The sequence below is a fragment of the Dipodomys merriami genome, unplaced genomic scaffold, assembly GCF_024711535.1.
Source record: "Dipodomys merriami isolate MVZ:Mamm:240054 unplaced genomic scaffold, mDipMer1.0.p SCAF_1, whole genome shotgun sequence".
Taxonomy (NCBI): Eukaryota; Metazoa; Chordata; class Mammalia; order Rodentia; family Heteromyidae; genus Dipodomys; species Dipodomys merriami.
The window spans coordinates 59,006,685-59,023,777 of record NW_027202270.1 but is presented as its reverse complement, the minus strand read 5'-3'; the positions used below and the strand labels follow the sequence as shown (position 1 = coordinate 59,023,777).

Sequence of the window (17,093 nt, the reverse complement as noted above, 5' to 3'; positions counted from 1 at the left end):
TCAACAAAATTTTGGCCAATCGACTTCAACAATTCATCAAAAAAATCATACTCCATGATCAAACAGGATTCATTTCAGGGATGCAAAGCTGGTTCAATATACGCAAATCAATTAATATTATTCATCACATCAACAGGAGCAAGAATAAGAACCACATGGTTATCTCAATAGATGCAGAAAAATCATTTGACAAGATCCAACACCCCTTTATGATGAAGGTTCTGGAAAAATTAGGAATCCATGGAACATTCCTCAATATAATAAAGGCTGTATATGACAAACCTACAGCCAGCATTATACTCAATGGTGAAAAACTAAAGCCATTTCCTCTTAACTCAGGAACAAGACAAGGATGCCCACTCTCTCCACTTCTCTTCAATCTAGTATTAGAATGCCTAGCTACAACAATAAGACAAGATGCAGACATAAAGGGGATCCAAATAGGGAAAGAAGAAATAAAACTCTCCCTCTTTGCAGATGACATGATCTTGTATTTAAAGAATCCCATAGACTCCACTCCCAAATTACTCAAGCTGATTCAAAACTTTGGCAAAGTAGCAGGGTATAAAATTAACCCCCAAAAATTAATGGCTTTTCTATATGCCAACAATGAGAAAAGTGTGGCTGAAATTAGGAAAGCAACTCCATTTGTAATAGCCCCACAAAAAATAAAATACCTAGGAATTAACTTAACCAAAGAAGTGAAGGACCTCTATGATGAAAACTTTAAAATCTTGAAAAAGGAAATCAACACAGAACTTAAAAAATGGCAAAACCTCCCATGCTCCTGGATTGGCAAGATTAACATCGTGAAAATGGCAATACTTCCCAAGGCTATCTACAAATTCAACGCGATACCTATCAAAATTCCACCCTCATTCTTCAAGGAAATAGAGGAGGCAATCCAAAAATTCATATGCAACAATAAAAGACCCCGAATAGCAAAAACGCTCCTCAACGGAAAGAACACTGCTGGAGGAATATCAATACCAAATTTCAAACTCTACTATAAAGCCATAGTAATCAAAACAGCTTGGTATTGGCATAAGAACAGACCTCAGGACCAATGGAATAGAATTGAAAACCCAGAAATGAACCTACAGACCTATAGCCATCTAATCTTCGATAAGGAAGCTAAAACAATAGAATGGAAGAAAGACAGCCTCTTCAGTAAATGGTGCTGGCAAAATTGGTTAACTACATGTAGAAAACTAAAGCTAGATCCTTATATATCACCCTGCACCAGAATCAACTCCAAATGGATCAAAGACCTTGAACTCAAAGCAGACACTCTGAAAACATTACAGGATGGAATAGGAGAAACCCTAGGTCTCCTTGGCTCAGGTCGAACTTTTCTGAATAGAGACCCGGAAGCACAACAAATCAAAGAAAGGTTGGACAAATGGGATTGCATAAGATTGCAGAGCTTCTGCAGGGCAAATGACATAGCTGGCAAGATCAATAGAAAGCCCACCGATTGGGAGAAGATCTTTACTAGCCATACAATGGACAAGGGTCTCATATCTAAAATATTCTTGGAACTCAAAAAATTAAACCACCCAACAACAAATCCTCAAAGAAACAACTGCCCAATAAATAAGTGGGCGAACGACTTAAAGAGAAGCTTCTCTGAAGAAGGAAGAAGGATGGCCAATAGACACATGAAGAAATGTTCAACATCCCTAGCCATAAAAGAAATGCAAATCAAAACAACATTGAGATATCACCTCACTCCAGTTAGAACAGCAAAAATCAAGAACTCTAACAACAACAGATGCTGGAGGGGATGTGGACAGAAAGGAACCTTACTTCATTGTTGGTGGGAATGTAAACTTGTTCAACCACTTTGGAAAGCAGTATGGAGGTTCCTCAAAAGACTTCACATAGATCTCCCCTATGATCCAGCAATCCCACTTTTGGGCATTTACCCAAATGTTTACAAACAAGACCACACTAAAGCTACCAGCACAACTATGTTTATTGCAGCATTATTTACCATACCTAAGATATGGAACCAACCCAGATGCCCCTCAGTAGATGAATGGATCAAGAAAATGTGGTATATATACACAATGGAATTCTATGCCTCCATCAGAAAGAATGACATTTCCCCATTTGTTAGGAAATGGAAAGGTTTGGAAAAAATTATATTAAGTGAAGTAAGCCAGGCCCAAAGAAGCATAGGTCCCATCGTTTCCCTTATTTGCAATATCTAGTATAGGTATGCGTCAAGCGGAAAAGTTCAGATAATGTGATGTTAGGAAAATGAACCCTTAAATATGTATTTTAATGTTTTCGTTTCTTTCATGCATGTGTTTCTAACGCATTTATAAGATTATTTCTTTGTTGCTTTGTATGTCCCTCCCCCACAATGTAACCCCCGCTTTCACTATATTTGATGTCAGTATAACATGTGGAGGAGATGGGGACAAACAAGTCGTTTAAGGATTCAGGTGGACCTGTTGCAACAATGAGAAGTACAAAATGTCATGTCAAAACCAGCTTTACAATGTCGGTGTGGGGGGGAAGGGGGGTATAATTGGGTGGGGGGAGGGGGGTAAAATTGGGTGGGGGGAGGGGGGAGGCGGGGAAGGGAAGTGAAGTGTAAACAAAGGAGGAGGCTGCAATGCTTGGTAAGAAATGTATGCATTATCCTGCCCATGTAATTGTAGCCCCTCTGTACAGTATGTTCTCAAATAAAATAAAATACAATTAAAAAAAAAAAAAGAAATGTATGCATTATCCTGCCCATGTAATGGTAGCCCCTCTGTACAGTATGTTCTCAAATAAAATAAAATTAAATTAAAAAAATAAAAATAAAAATTCTCAATAAGTACTTGAAAAAAAAGTAAACAAATAATTACATCATTTTAAATATAAATATAAATATAAATATAAATATATATATATTTACCCATTTCTTTGGTTTTAGTGGTATTAGAGTTTTGACCTGTGGCTTTTTTTGCAATCAGCATACCACCTTAGCCCACCTTCAGACATTTTTTTAAAAATGAGTTATGTTCAAGTAGAATCTTAGTTTTTTGTCCAGACCACAATACATCTACCTATGTTCCTCATGTAATTGGGACAACAGATGTGCACCACCATGAGAAGCTTATTTGATAAGAAGAGTCTAACATTTTGCCTAGAATTGCCTACAATTGTGACACTCCTCTCCACCTGCCAAGTAGCTGGGATTATAGACATGAGCCACACTCTTCTAAAAATAAAAGTTATTATTCGTCCAAAGAAGTGAAATAATAAATGTCAATAGGAACAAGAATGGTCATATATTAATTCGCAGATGATTGACTTGATAGACTATATGAAATCATTTTTTAAATAGAAGAAATATAGGTGGGCATTTTTAATATCTCTGGATGTCTAGGACATTTATAAACATGATATCAAGACAGGAAATGTCAAGAAAAAGTTGATAGCATTTGAAATACTAAAAACAAAAAGCATTACAAAAGTACACAAAATTGAAATATTTGTGACATATGTGCCAAATATCTAAATATCCAAAATGCTTATAGTCACAAAGAAAATGTAACCCTTTCAAAGTCCACCTCAGAAAAAAAGAAAAAGTGAGCAATTCATAAAAGAAAATATAGCCAAAGGAGATTTAATTTAATGATATATTGTTTTAGAAAAAGCAAGCTGCAAATGCATATTACAGTATGAATCATTTTGTAAGAAATGTTTTACTTTTATATTTATATATAAAGAAATGAAAATTTCTATAAGTAAAACTTACAGATAATTTTATATATGCTTATGGTTTAGTGTGATTAGCAATAGAGATAAGTTCTTAAATCTTAAAAAATTAAGATAATAAATAAATTCTGCACGAATCTTTCTACTGAAAGAATAAATGAATGTAACAAAAGAAGATGTGTACACTATTCATCAACATGATTAGCAGATTGATATTTTGTCTTCATTTTTTTGTAAAATCTGTCAATTGAGATTAGGTATATGATCAATCTACTTTCTCATTTGAATGATATAAATACTCCCCTAAATTTCCTGACTTAAAAAAATTTCCTGAAGATTTTGCTACATTTGCTACAACTGATACCAAATTTGCCTTTATTTAAAAAGGTTACTTCACACATTGACTTTTCTTATTTCCCATACTGTTAGTGGTCTGGAACCAAGCAGTTGAATATGATTTTTCTTATTATCAAATTTAACTGAAGTTTGAGGAAATTACCTAGAAAATTCAGCTTCTAGACTTTCTCTAACCTTGGATTATGACTATCAAAGTTAAATATATGGAGAAATTATTCTATATTTGGTGTTTCTGTATGACATAGCTCTCCACAAAAGCTGTGATCTTCATGAAAGTTATTATCTCAATTTGGTTCCAATAAAATAAAATTGCAGTCATAATGGTAAGTGATAAATTTAATGTATAATCACTAGTGTTATTGGCTGGGATGAGTTATCATCCTGCTAATGTAATTCTGTGCTGTGACGTTTTACTGAATGTTTATATTCGTGGGTAATGGGTGCTAATAAAGCATGGATAAATTTAGATGGATTACCTATATTAAAAAATTTAAACCAATAATTCTAAGTATTCTTCTAAATGTTACAGTCCATTTTTTTATGTACTGTTGAATACATTACTCTCTGATTGGGTTTTTTATTGCTATTACATTTGAGGAGAAAAATGTAGATATTTACTGAAACATTTTTCTGAAGACAATTGTTCAAAGCAAACAATAAAATTAAAATGATGCTTTGTTTTGTAAATTTATGACATCTCCTAAAAGTGAATTCTCAATTGAAACAATATAATTGACCTACTCCAATGAAATGCAAATAGATTGCTAAAATGACATCATTTTATGTAACAAACTAGATGCTTATGAGCATAGTTGTGATTACAGTTCTTAAGGAAAGAACAGGAGATTCCTTTCTCTATTTTTGAGTAGCAAAGGGATGAATTTTCATATTTCTCAATTTAATTCTTTTAATTTAAAATCGTTATAAAGGCAGTGATATATATGTGTGCTATATTAACATTTCTCATATATTTGCATAAACAACTTTTAATGCGTGAATTATTGAATTGTATTTTGTATACAAGTGGTTTGCTAAGACATTCTTTTTTTTTTTTTTTTTTGGGTCCGGTCGTGGAGCCTGAACTCTGGGCCTGGGCGCTGTCCCTCAGCTCTTCAGTTCAAGGCTAACGCTCTACCACTTGAGCCACAGCGCCACTTCCGGCTTTTTTCTTTTTGCTTATGTGGTGTTGAGGAATCGAACCCAGGGCCTCATGCATGGGAGGCAAGCACTCTACCACTGTGTCACCTCCCAAACCCTTGCTGAGACATTCTTTACTGAAAGGAAATTCAGTTTTAAATTCTAGGACATGGTTTACAGGAAAATGTTCCATTTTCTCCATATAAGTTATGTCACAAAATGCATCTCCTTTTTTTTTCATTTTTTTATAGTGAAAATACCATACAGAGGGGTTACAATTACATGGGCAAGGTAATGAGTACATTTCTTATCAAACATTGTTGCCTCCTCCTTTGTTTCCCCATACCATCCCTTCCCCTCTCCACTCCCCCACCTCCACACCCCCCTACCACCACCTCCTCCAATCCCCCATCCCTTACCCTGCCAAAGTTGTAAAGTTCTTTTTCTACATAACATCTTGTACATATCATTGTTGTAATGAGTCCACCTCTTGCATAAAGTTCTAAGATAAGGCACTAAAAGTCTAAGCATTCAATCAGGGAACTTTGTCTTCAGGCAACCTGATTATAGGGAAACAGAAACCTGAGACTTAGTAGGTAGAAGAACCTAAAGTAACTATGTTCTTCCATATAATATCCGTTTAAAAACTTAAATTACAAATTAATGTACATATCTGAATTTAATGCTTTCATGCAATATGTTTAAAGCTGCTGAATAAAATTAAGTCATTATTATTGTATCAGAACTCATAGTGTTTTGCATTTACATATTGATCAAATCTTCACACCTAATGTCAGTCAAACTTGTCACTTTCTTATTACTGAACTTTTATTTTTATTTTTATTTTATTTATTTATTTTTTTTTTTTGGGGTCCAGTCATGGGGCCTGAACTCTGGTCCTGGGCGCTGTCCCTCAGCTCTTCAGCTCAAGGATAGCGCTCTACCCCTTGAGCCACAGAGCCACTCCCGGCTTCTTTTTCTTTTTGCTTATGTGGTGCTGAGGAATCGAACCCAGGGCCTCAAGCATGCAAGGCAAGTGCTCTACCACTGAGCCACCTTCCCAACCCCATTACTGAATTTTTAATTTCACTAATTTTTAATTTCCTAGCAAAGTCTATACAGGACTTTTGTAAGTCTCCTTGAGAGACAAGCATAAGTGTGAACGACTCTTATAAGTAGTGTTTGAAAATGTAATAATGCATTAAAATTTCCTCAAATGCAGCCTTCCTTTCTGTCTTACTCTGTGCTGTAGTGTTATCACTTTCTAATGCATTATTGTTCTTTATTACTATCTCCAATATTATGTAAGAATATTATCTCTATAGAAGAAGCTTTCTTCCTTTTTCCTCCTTCCCTTCTCCTCCTCCTCCTCCTCCTCCTCCTCCTCCTCCTCCTCCTCCTCCTCCTCCTCCTCCTCCTCCTCCTCCTCTTCCTCCTCTTCCTCCTAATCCTCCTCCTCTCTGTATTCATAAATGTATACATGCATACATTTTTATATGTTGATTTATCTTACCTCTGAATTCATATGACTAAGTCACCTACTCCATATTGCAGACTTTAGATCTCTAGGCTTAGCTCACCTTTGTAATTACCAATTTCAGAGAAAATAGAGCTTGAACTTTCTAATAGCCCCAACAATGTCACAGAGTGCACATTCATTAGACTAACAGCCCTATTTTCTGAGTAAATTGTTGCAATCTGGCTTCCTGTAAAGTTGAGAATGCTCTGATTGTCTTGGGTACTACTCAAATTCTGGCCTGATCAGCATTCCCTAAGAGTTTATGTTACCTCAGACCAGCAGAGTAGGAATTTGCATTTTAACAGGATTTTCTGGTGATGTGAATTTAGTCCTCTTTGCTCCAAGTGATGCAGGAATCCTAAAAAAAGGAGTGTGGCCACCCCACATGAACTAAAGGCAAAAGCATAAAAGCATCCTAATGGCATTCTACCAGTAGACAGAAGGAATGTTAAGCATGTAACAATAATAAATACCCCAAACAACAGGTAGTGTGTATTAAGCAGTGTATATACTAGGCACTGTGCCAAGTCTTTTCCAGGTGGTATTTAGTATTCATGGTGTTCTACAATATATTCTCAGAAGGGGTATCTTAGGTTGCAAGGGATTAAATAAATGGCTGACAATTCCTACTGAGGAAACAATGAATAAATTAATTGATAACATAATGTTGGGTATTAATGAGTATCAAAGGGAAATTCAAAACACAGAAATACAGCATAATTAGGGATGGTTGGCTGAAGAGTTCAATTTAGGCAGATCAATCAAGGTAAACCTGAAAAAGTATGTTTGAGTAAAAACTTTAGCTCAGTAAAAGACACCTTATAAAAGGTAAAGATTGGAAGTGGTACTCTGGCTCAAGTGGTAGAGTGCTTGCCTTGAGCTGAAGAGCCCAGAGACAGCACCCAGGCCCAGAGTTCAAACCCCACACCTGACAAAAAAAAAAAAAAAATGAAAAGATTTTAAAAGGTAAAGATTGATACCATTCCAGACAAAATGAAAATTTAAAAAAAGTCAAAACTTTGAATTCCCAATTTAAGAGCTTGGCATACTTGAAGAGAGACAGAGAGAGAGAGAGAGAGAGAGAGAGAGAGAGAGAGAGAGAGAGAGAGAGAGAGAGAGAGAGAGAGAGAGAGAGAGAGAGAGAGAGAGAGAGAGAGAGAGAGAGAGAGAGAGAGAGAGAGAGAGAAAGGAAGGAAGGAAAGAAGGAAAGAAGGAAAGAGGGAAGGAAGGAAGGAAGGAAGGAAGGAAGGAAGGAAGGAAGGAAGGAAGGAAGGAAGGAAGGAAGGAAGGAAGGAAGGAAGGAAAGAAGGAAGGAAGGGGTAAAAGAAATCCAGCATGGCTCACAATGGTGAATTCAGATATGAGCCAAGATACATTTCATGAAGAATCTTTGCTCCGTTAGTCTTAGTAGAATAGAAACTCACTAAGAGCTTTTATTTTTTTTATTGTGAAAATACTGTACAGAGGGGTTACAATTACCTGGGCAAGATAATGAGTTCATTTCTTATACTAAGAGCTTTTAAATGAAGGAATAACATGATTTAATAGATATTCTAAATAGATATAAATTAGACATATATTAGAATAAATAGATATTCTAATGATAGGTGGAGAAATATAAGATGTCAGGGACAGCGGCTAGGATATTATTGCAATATTAGTGTAGGAAATTGATGAAAGAGGGTTAGACCAGTAAATGTTTTAAAGTAAGAGTCAATAGGTTTGCTGATGACTTAAATGTGTGTAGGGGGGTTTAATGACAATTACACTTGTCACTTTGCATTAAGAATGTTGATGCATATATATGCTAATTATGGACATGGAGATCCTTAAAGATGAAGCAAGTTGAAGAATCAACTTTTGTGCTTGTCATGTTTCAGGTAACTACCAGAGGTCCTAGTAAAATTACTAAGAATAAATCACTGGATAAACTGGAGATTTAGGATGTAGTTCAGAAATTGTGAAATAAGCCAGATGGAAGTGGCTCACACCTGTAATCCTAGCAACTCAAGAGCCTGAAATCTGAGGATTGTATAAGACTTAACTCCAATTAACCACCAAAACCAAAACAATAACATCAGCAACAACAACAAAAGCCCAGAGTGGCTCAAGTGGTAGATCTTGCCTTGCCTTGCTCATACTCAGGGACAGTGCACTGCCCCTGAGTTCAAGCCACAGGACCAGCACCAAAAGAAAAAAAATGGTAACAATGCTCGACAAGAAATGTACTCATTACCTTACTCATGTAAGTGCAACCCCTCTGTACAGCATCTTTACATTAAAATAAAATTAAAAAAAATAGCTTGGGAAATAAGTGATACGTTATTTCCAGTCATGGAAACTGAATATGTTAATCTAGGCTTTATTCCACAGTCACTGAAATCATGCAGGTGAAACAAAGGTCCTGCAGTCTGTCTGATAGCTATGTTCACTGTACACAAGACCTCTTCTGTCACTGCAGTGGAAGAAAGGCTTGTAGTCCCTCCCTCATGGCTGTGCTTCAAAATGTAAGATTAGAAGTGACACACAGCCCTTCCCCCACAGTTCATTAGCAGGACCAGTTGAATATCCCTTCCTGACTGGAGGGGTTTGGAAGGGTGGAGGTATGTGTAGAGTCATTTGGTGATTACTATTGTCCAATATATAATATCTCATTTCTAAGTAGAAAAATACAAATAGGAGGGGAGATAGCTATTTTCATCAAATATTAAAATAAGCTCACAGTATTGTGCATTTCTAAAATAATCTAACATCATTATAAAAGCTATCACCCAGTTTTTCCAGCCAATGCAAAAGGACAGCTTAGAAGTAGTAGGTCCAGGAATGTTACAACTTTTCTCAGTTAACTCTTTTTTCTCTATCAGACACACTGTGCCACATCATACATGTGCAATATGAATGGACTATGCAAAAACATTTGTAAATCAGAAATTTGTTCATAAAATAGTTATAGGATAGGGACTGGAAATGTGGCTTAGTTGTAGAGTGCTTGCCTAGCATGCATGAAGCCCTGAGTTCGATTCCTCAGTACCACATAAATAGAAAAGACTAGAGGTGGCGCTGTGGCTCAAGTGGGAAAGTACTAGCCTTGAGCAAAAGAAGCTCAGGGACAGTGTCCAGGTCCTGAGTTCAAGCTCCAGGACCAGCCCCCACCCCCGCACCCCCGCCTCCAAAAAAAAAGTGTAGGAATAAACTCTGAAACCAGGAATGCTAAATCTTAAAGCAATGAAAAAGAACTGTTGTAATTTAAATAAACCATAATTAAATTAATGTATCTCAAAAATGAAAACAGGCTAGGTGTTAGTGGCTCACATCTGTAATCCTAGCTACTCAGGAAGTTGAGATCTAAGGATTGCAGTTCAAAGCAAACCCAGGCAGGAAAGTCTGTGAGACTCTTATCTACAATTAACCATGAGAAAATTAAAAGTGGTGCTGTGGTTCAACTGGTAGAGCATTATCCTTGAACCTAAGAGCTAAGGGACAGTGCTCAGGCCCACAGTTCAAGCCCCACAACCAACAAAGAAGAAAATGAAAAGAAAAAAAAGAAAACAGAACAGTAAACATTTGACTTTTAAATTTAGTCCTGTGAATTCTCTTGTTCTATAACAGATGCTATCTCTATATAAACTTTTGAAAACTATGTATTATATCATTTCCATCATCATAACATTTAATATTTTTGAATATCAGTTTGTAAATATATTGATAGAGCCTCTTCCTTTGAAAGTATTACTCCAGCTTGAATATTGTAGTAGAAAACTTATAAAATGAAATATTTATTTATTTTTACTGCCTTTGCAAAGGCCTTGTTTTATTCTGTCTGCACAGCAGCTAACTATGTTCTTTTGAAAGAACATTGGAAGTTTTGCTGCTTATGTATCATCATTATGCCTTCTAACAATTATGCTACTTAATTTTTTTAAGTAAAGAGTTTCAAAGAAAAAAAGGGAGGTACATTGGTGAATAACATGCGTTCATAGTGCAACTCACTTCTGAAAATGGTGACCTAATAATGTCATAAATAACAAATATTCAGGATGATTACGGTTTGCAGCGCTGTTAACTGGCTTTGATGAATGGTTGAGATACGATGTCATAACCATTGTTTATATTTTTACTTTTTTTATCTGTGACAGACTTTGGTTACTTACTAGCCTTAAATATCTAAGTCCTTTCAAAATAACTTATGAAATAAGCACTATTTTATAATTGTTATATAATCATTTCAGTCATCTTTATCACTATAATGAGAAAATTATTTTATCATAAAATGTTATACATAATAATTACAGCATCACCATATTACTCAAAGTATGCTTTTAAGGAACTCAATGTTTATTTTAATTTCAATATTCTTCTATTACAAAATAAAATTGAACAATTTTAATATACACATGAATTTATTTGTGTCTGTGTTAGTCTCTTTATGCTAATTCATTAAACTCTCTAAGGATATTAAGTGGATTTTACTCCACTATAAAATAAAATGTTAAAAATTGAATTAAGCAATGGTCTATATTAAATCTAGATAGACATTCATAAAGAAGGTAGAGTTAGAACATATAAATATACAATGTATTAATGGTTATTTTATATAAATCTCTCATAAATTAAATGGTGCATAAATAATGCCATATGGAAAATATGAGCATTAACAAAAACATGAAATGTTCTATTGAAGAGAAACACATTTCACAGTTGTTAAATTTGAATATGAGATATTAAATAATACCAATTTCATGTCTACTTGATTACTCTAAGAATGACAAGTATCTCGTGATAAATATTTGCATCTCAAAAGTCATAATTAGTGGAAGATTTTTAAAAAATATCTACTTAATGTACTAATTGGATAGTAGCAAGAAAAGTAACATCATAGCAGCCACACATACAATTGAATTTGAGGGATTATAATTACAGAAAAAAATTGATGGCAAAGAAGAAAGTGGCATAGTGGTTAAGTGAAAATAGCACTAACTGATTTGTATTTCTCTGAAAAATTCCAGGTGTTGTCAAAGTGGATTATGGAGATGTGTCAGTCAGGAAAACACTAAGAGAAAATCTGCAGTGTAAGCCCTTTTCTTGGTACCTAGAAAACATCTATCCGGACTCCCAGATCCCCAGGCGTTATTACTCACTTGGTGAGGTATGAATTATTTATGTTGGTTAAGTTATAAATATATTTTGCAAATGGAGCAATTTCTAAAGCGCTCAATTTTTGTTATGAATAAAATGCGGTAAAGGTTTTTTTTTTTAAATAGATGTAGTTTAAATGACTTCTCATATTTTTTTTCAAGGACCATAAAGTCTTCATCACAGAAAATTGCAAAGTGAGGGGAAAGCTAAGATGGAGCACACAATATTTCTTGTTTATCAACAGTTCCAAAATTTTTATGAAGTGTGAGCTTACTCTCCTATAAATTTTAATGAACACTAGGAGCTTTTGTTTATATGGGTTATAACTATTAATATTTACTATCCTGAAAATTAAATGAAGAGTGTAAAGCCTTATCTTTGATTTAAATTTATGAAAACAGAGATAATATTCCCTTAAAAAATAAATACACTTTACAAAACAAAATCCGATATTGAAAGTAATAACATCAGTTATATATTTGTGAATTTCATTCATGTCTGGCTTAACAGGAGGTAGTTGGATTCTGAAACCTGCTTCAGTATTAACAGTGTTGCAATAGGCCATATTGTTGAAAACTGCCCATAAGAAACTGTGAAAACTGCATTGTATCTCTGTTATTATAAAAGTGGCTAGGCATCCATTGATCTCTATCACTCTTTTTCAAATACCTTATTTAGAAATACACAGGTTATAGTTACATCAACAGCATAATTATACAAACATAGATAAGACATATTTAAGTACTAAAGTATCATCATTCTTATATGAGTTGTCTAATTACTGGCTTTATGGTCGGATGTCTACTACTTTATTAGCTGTGTTAATGTCTTTGCAGGAAATCTTTTGATTTAAATATATTTTCTGAGTTGTGAAAGGATGTATGTATACTAATAATGACATGCCATTTTTAGGTTGGTGACTTTAGGTAAGTCACTGAACAGTCCTGTTGTTTGGGTTGGTTTTGTTTATATGGCAATGTTGTTCTGCTGTAGTGGTATCATCTTCATGTTACTACTAATACCACAGTGATTTATATTCCATGCACACATGCCTGAGGGTGTTTTTATAAACTTGAACACTCTGATGTTAAGCTATCCAATAAAATGTCTACGACTATTGTCTCTTTAATGCAGAGTTTGATTTTTCACAAACCACATTGTATCCTCAGAAAAGCATGCTTCTATTCTTCTTTTAAAACAATTTTCCCACTGTAGTCTATGAACAAAAGAATGAATAAACATCAGTTCCAAGCAAAGATGACTTTTTGGAAACTCACTGTGGCCACCAGGTAACTCTTGAGAAAAACTCCAGGCTCTGAAGCAAAACTAGATGTTTTTTTTCCAAGTTAAAAAAAAATCACCAGATATCCAATGCTATGTATTGCTGCATTACACCAAGGAAACTGCACTACATCAAGGAAACTGCCTTAAAAGAAAAAAATACAGCTGGTTGCTGGTGGCTCATGCCTATAATCCTATCTACTCAGGAGGTTGAGCTTTGAGGATTGTGGTTCAAAGCTAGCTCAGGCAGGAAAGTCCATGAGACTCTTATCTCCAGTAAACCACGAGAAAACAGGAAGTGGCCTTGTGGCTCAAGTGGTAGAATGCTTGCCTTGAGATGAAGAGCTCAGGTTCACTGTTCAGGTCCAGAGTTCAAACCCCACAACCGAAAAAGATAAAAAAGAAAAGAAAATATTCTAGATAAATTCCTCTTCTTCTTTACAACATGTTGATTTGGAATTAGGTATAACCTTTGATGGATCAGAGGGTTATACCTTATAAAATGCTTTCTGAAAAAAAAATTAGATTGAGATTTGAAACATGTGCACGACAGTTGTATTGGGAAAATCCCAAGGCCTGGGCTCAAGCAAAGTAGGTTTCCAATTGTAGCTGTGTGGAAACAGAATGGTACATGGTGTCCTCTCAGTATCTTGGTCTGCAGAATGAAAGTATAATACAAGGTTATAGTGATGACTGCAATCAGAGCACCCAGCACAATGATGAGCAAGACGAATTAACCCAAGTAGTTATAGTATAATAATTATACTTGCTAGCATTTATTGATGATTATTGTTTAAATTCTTTTAGACGCTTTATTTAAATTATACTATTTAAAAATAAGCCCCAGTAAATGCCATTAAAACAACAACACAAAAAAAACTCTGATACAGGGTTTTTGCTTTTATCCCAGAAATAGTGAAGAAACTGACATGTAGAAACATTATGTGCATTGCTTATGAGTTACAGATCTAGTTAACCATTGGAAGTCAAGACTCACATGTTAGTTTCAACAGTAAAGTTCACTTTTTTGTTATAATTGGAAGGAGAAGCTGGCTTATTTTATTCATTCAGAATGTTTTTTTATTAAACGAGAGTTGGAGCTGAATCCTAAGCTATATGTAGAGAATACAAAGCAAATCAAGACAACCCTTTACTTTTAAGGTACTCTATTAAAATGAGGAAATGACAAGAAACAACCAAACAGGTAAAGAAAACTGGTAGAAATACAAGATGGCCTACATGAACTAAATGGTTGATAAGAACTGTTGCTATAAGAACAAATAAAATCTTCAACTTCATGAGATACATTTTATCCTTTCTGGGACACTAACATAGTGTCATTTTCTACTTTAAAATCAAGCTTTAAAGAAATCCAACCTAGCATGTTTCTATGGAAACCCAAGGGCAAATTCACCAAGCACTTACTCAATTCAAATTTGTGTTGTCAAGTATACATAATTTGAGATGGACATATTGATAATAAGTTTGTGTTTAACTGTTAATGGAAAATACACATTTGTTTAAGCATTTTCATTTCTTGCTGTCATTACCACTATTGAAAGAAATGGCAAATGCTACCTTTCTACATACATGAGGTTATTTTCTCTTCTGATAGACTCACAAAATTATATCAAGTGCCCAAGCTACTTGTCATCTGAACAACAAATCATTCACAGTATATTCATATGTACTTCTCCTTAATTTACTGTGAAACTGTTAGGTCCTAAACATTTGTATGCATTCTTAAGCTTTTTAAAATAAAAGGTCTATGTATTTAATATTGTTATATATTGGTAAATAGAAATATTCATCTGTCATATCTTACTACTTTGTCTGTTGTATTGGAGTTTGTAGTGACATATAGGCTATTCAATTTCTCCATCATATATCAACAAATTAATCATCAGTAAATTTAGTGATAGCTGTATCTAAAATCTTGTTTGTTTATATCTTGCTCAGATAATTGGAATATTACTTGTCCCAGCTTGTGAGTTACAAGCAGTTTCCAATGGGAAGTTAGAAGCTGTGCAATTGCTTTGAACTAAACCTTTAAGTAACTTAATGAAGCATGTGGCATTTAGACTCAGTAAGCAGATCATAATGGAATAAAGAGGTTGAGCTCCTTCCAGCATTAAATTCTCCTTTAAATAGCCCTTTAACTTATGTAGATTTAACATGCCAGGTTCTGATCTTGTGAATATAAAAACTAATTCTGATACAAGATGAAAAATGACATTCTATAATGAATATCTTAGTGTAGGCTTTATTTTGGCTATGACTGAGTAGCTTTCTGAAAAATTATTATGCTGCTATTTGGAACAAAATAATATTAGAGGGCAAGGGGAAGGAGAAGAATATTGTTGGAGCCTACAGTTTGCTTATGCATGCTTTCTGAAGATGCTTTGACATTTATCTATGCATTTTGTATCATGTACTTGACCTCAGTATTTCCTTTTCCACTTAACATTATATAACCATAGCAACTAGTTAATGTCCTTATATATATAGTATTGTATTTTGTAAATAATTTAGAAGAGTGAGTTTAAATAACTAAAAATAGCTATCTAGTCTATAAAGCTGCTATGCTGCAGGGATTAAGGATAAAATCAGTTAAGGACAAGCACAGAAGCTAAAATGCTTAAAGGCTCACATCCTCCATGGTAATCACATTTATTTATAGGTTCACCGTGTTCCTGACCTTCTAATAGGCTAACCAGTATGAAATCCTCATTTTTATACACAAATCTAGTCATTCTTTCAGCCCATGATTTTATTTCTAAGTTTCTGGGGACCCAGCAGCTAATTTTAATCCTAGGATAACTGTGTATACACATCTATGAGCAAAATATGCCATTTTTCATCAGTTGTTAACCTTGAAGACTGCTGAGTGAATAACTAGACTATGAAAACTGAGCTTTGAAACATACTTTACTTCCTGTTTTTGAAATGATTCTAATTTTATAACTGAAGTGTGTATTGACGCCAACAACTATAACAAACCACAGAGCAGGGGGATTTTTTGTTATTAAATTATCTAAGAAATAACATTTTTGGTGCTATTGTTATCTACTTAAATCAATGATATTGTTCATTTTTCTGGTTTGTATTTTTTATGAAGGAAGTTAAAATTTTCTATAACATCAACTTTAAAATTCTACAATCATTAATCATGTCTTTCTGAATTATTATCAGGTTTTATACGTTTAATATGTTTCTTCTGTTTTTGGTAATCAGCTTATAGGCTTAAATGAATTAGAGCAATCATATTATGGAAAATGAATTTGCAACTGTAGAATTCCTTACAAGTGTACTTATTTCCTTCTTTAAAATGAAACTTAATGGGATTGACCTGTGTTAAATAATAAGTTAGGGGATAATAAATTTTATAGATAATAAGTTATATAGATATAGTTATATAGGATGCACACATTAGAGTAATTAAAGTTTTTAAAATATTTGCGCTTACATGGCCTTGTCTTTAAATGTATTTTACATAAGTTTTTGAAAGGTAAACACTGGTATTACCTGGGAACTAAACAACTTTCTTTAAGAATTAGAGAAGGCTCTGATATTTGCTTTTACAATCCAACAGAGGAAGCAAAAACATATTATAGAAATGATTTTTTAAAAAACCTTACAATGATGTGTTACTGAGAAGAAAAATGTGGAAAATGCTTTTTGATTTCCAGTGTCAAAACACAATAGAAAAAAATACTCTTTGGCCGGGCGCTGGTGGCTCACTCCTGTAATCCTAGCTACTCAGGAGGCTGAAATCTGAGGATCAAGGTTCAAAGCCAGCCTGAGCAGGAAAGTCAGTGAGACTCTTATCTCCAATAAACCACTAGAAAACCGGAAGTGGCACTGTGGCTCAAGTGGTGTAAAGCTCTCCTTGAGCTGAAGAGCTGAGGGATAGTGCCCAGTGTTCAAGCCCCATGATCGACAA

General features: G+C 34.4%; 1 protein-coding gene across 1 annotated transcript in view; it reads left to right on the top strand.

The window, feature by feature from the left end:
• Window positions 1-17,093, top strand: part of Galnt13 (polypeptide N-acetylgalactosaminyltransferase 13) — a 544,599-nt gene that overhangs the window by 466,962 nt on the left and 60,544 nt on the right. The window contains exon 10 of the mRNA XM_070023111.1: window positions 11,740-11,879. Within this exon, the coding sequence (XP_069879212.1) occupies window positions 11,740-11,879 (140 nt within the window). The remainder of the gene's footprint in view (window positions 1-11,739; window positions 11,880-17,093) is intronic.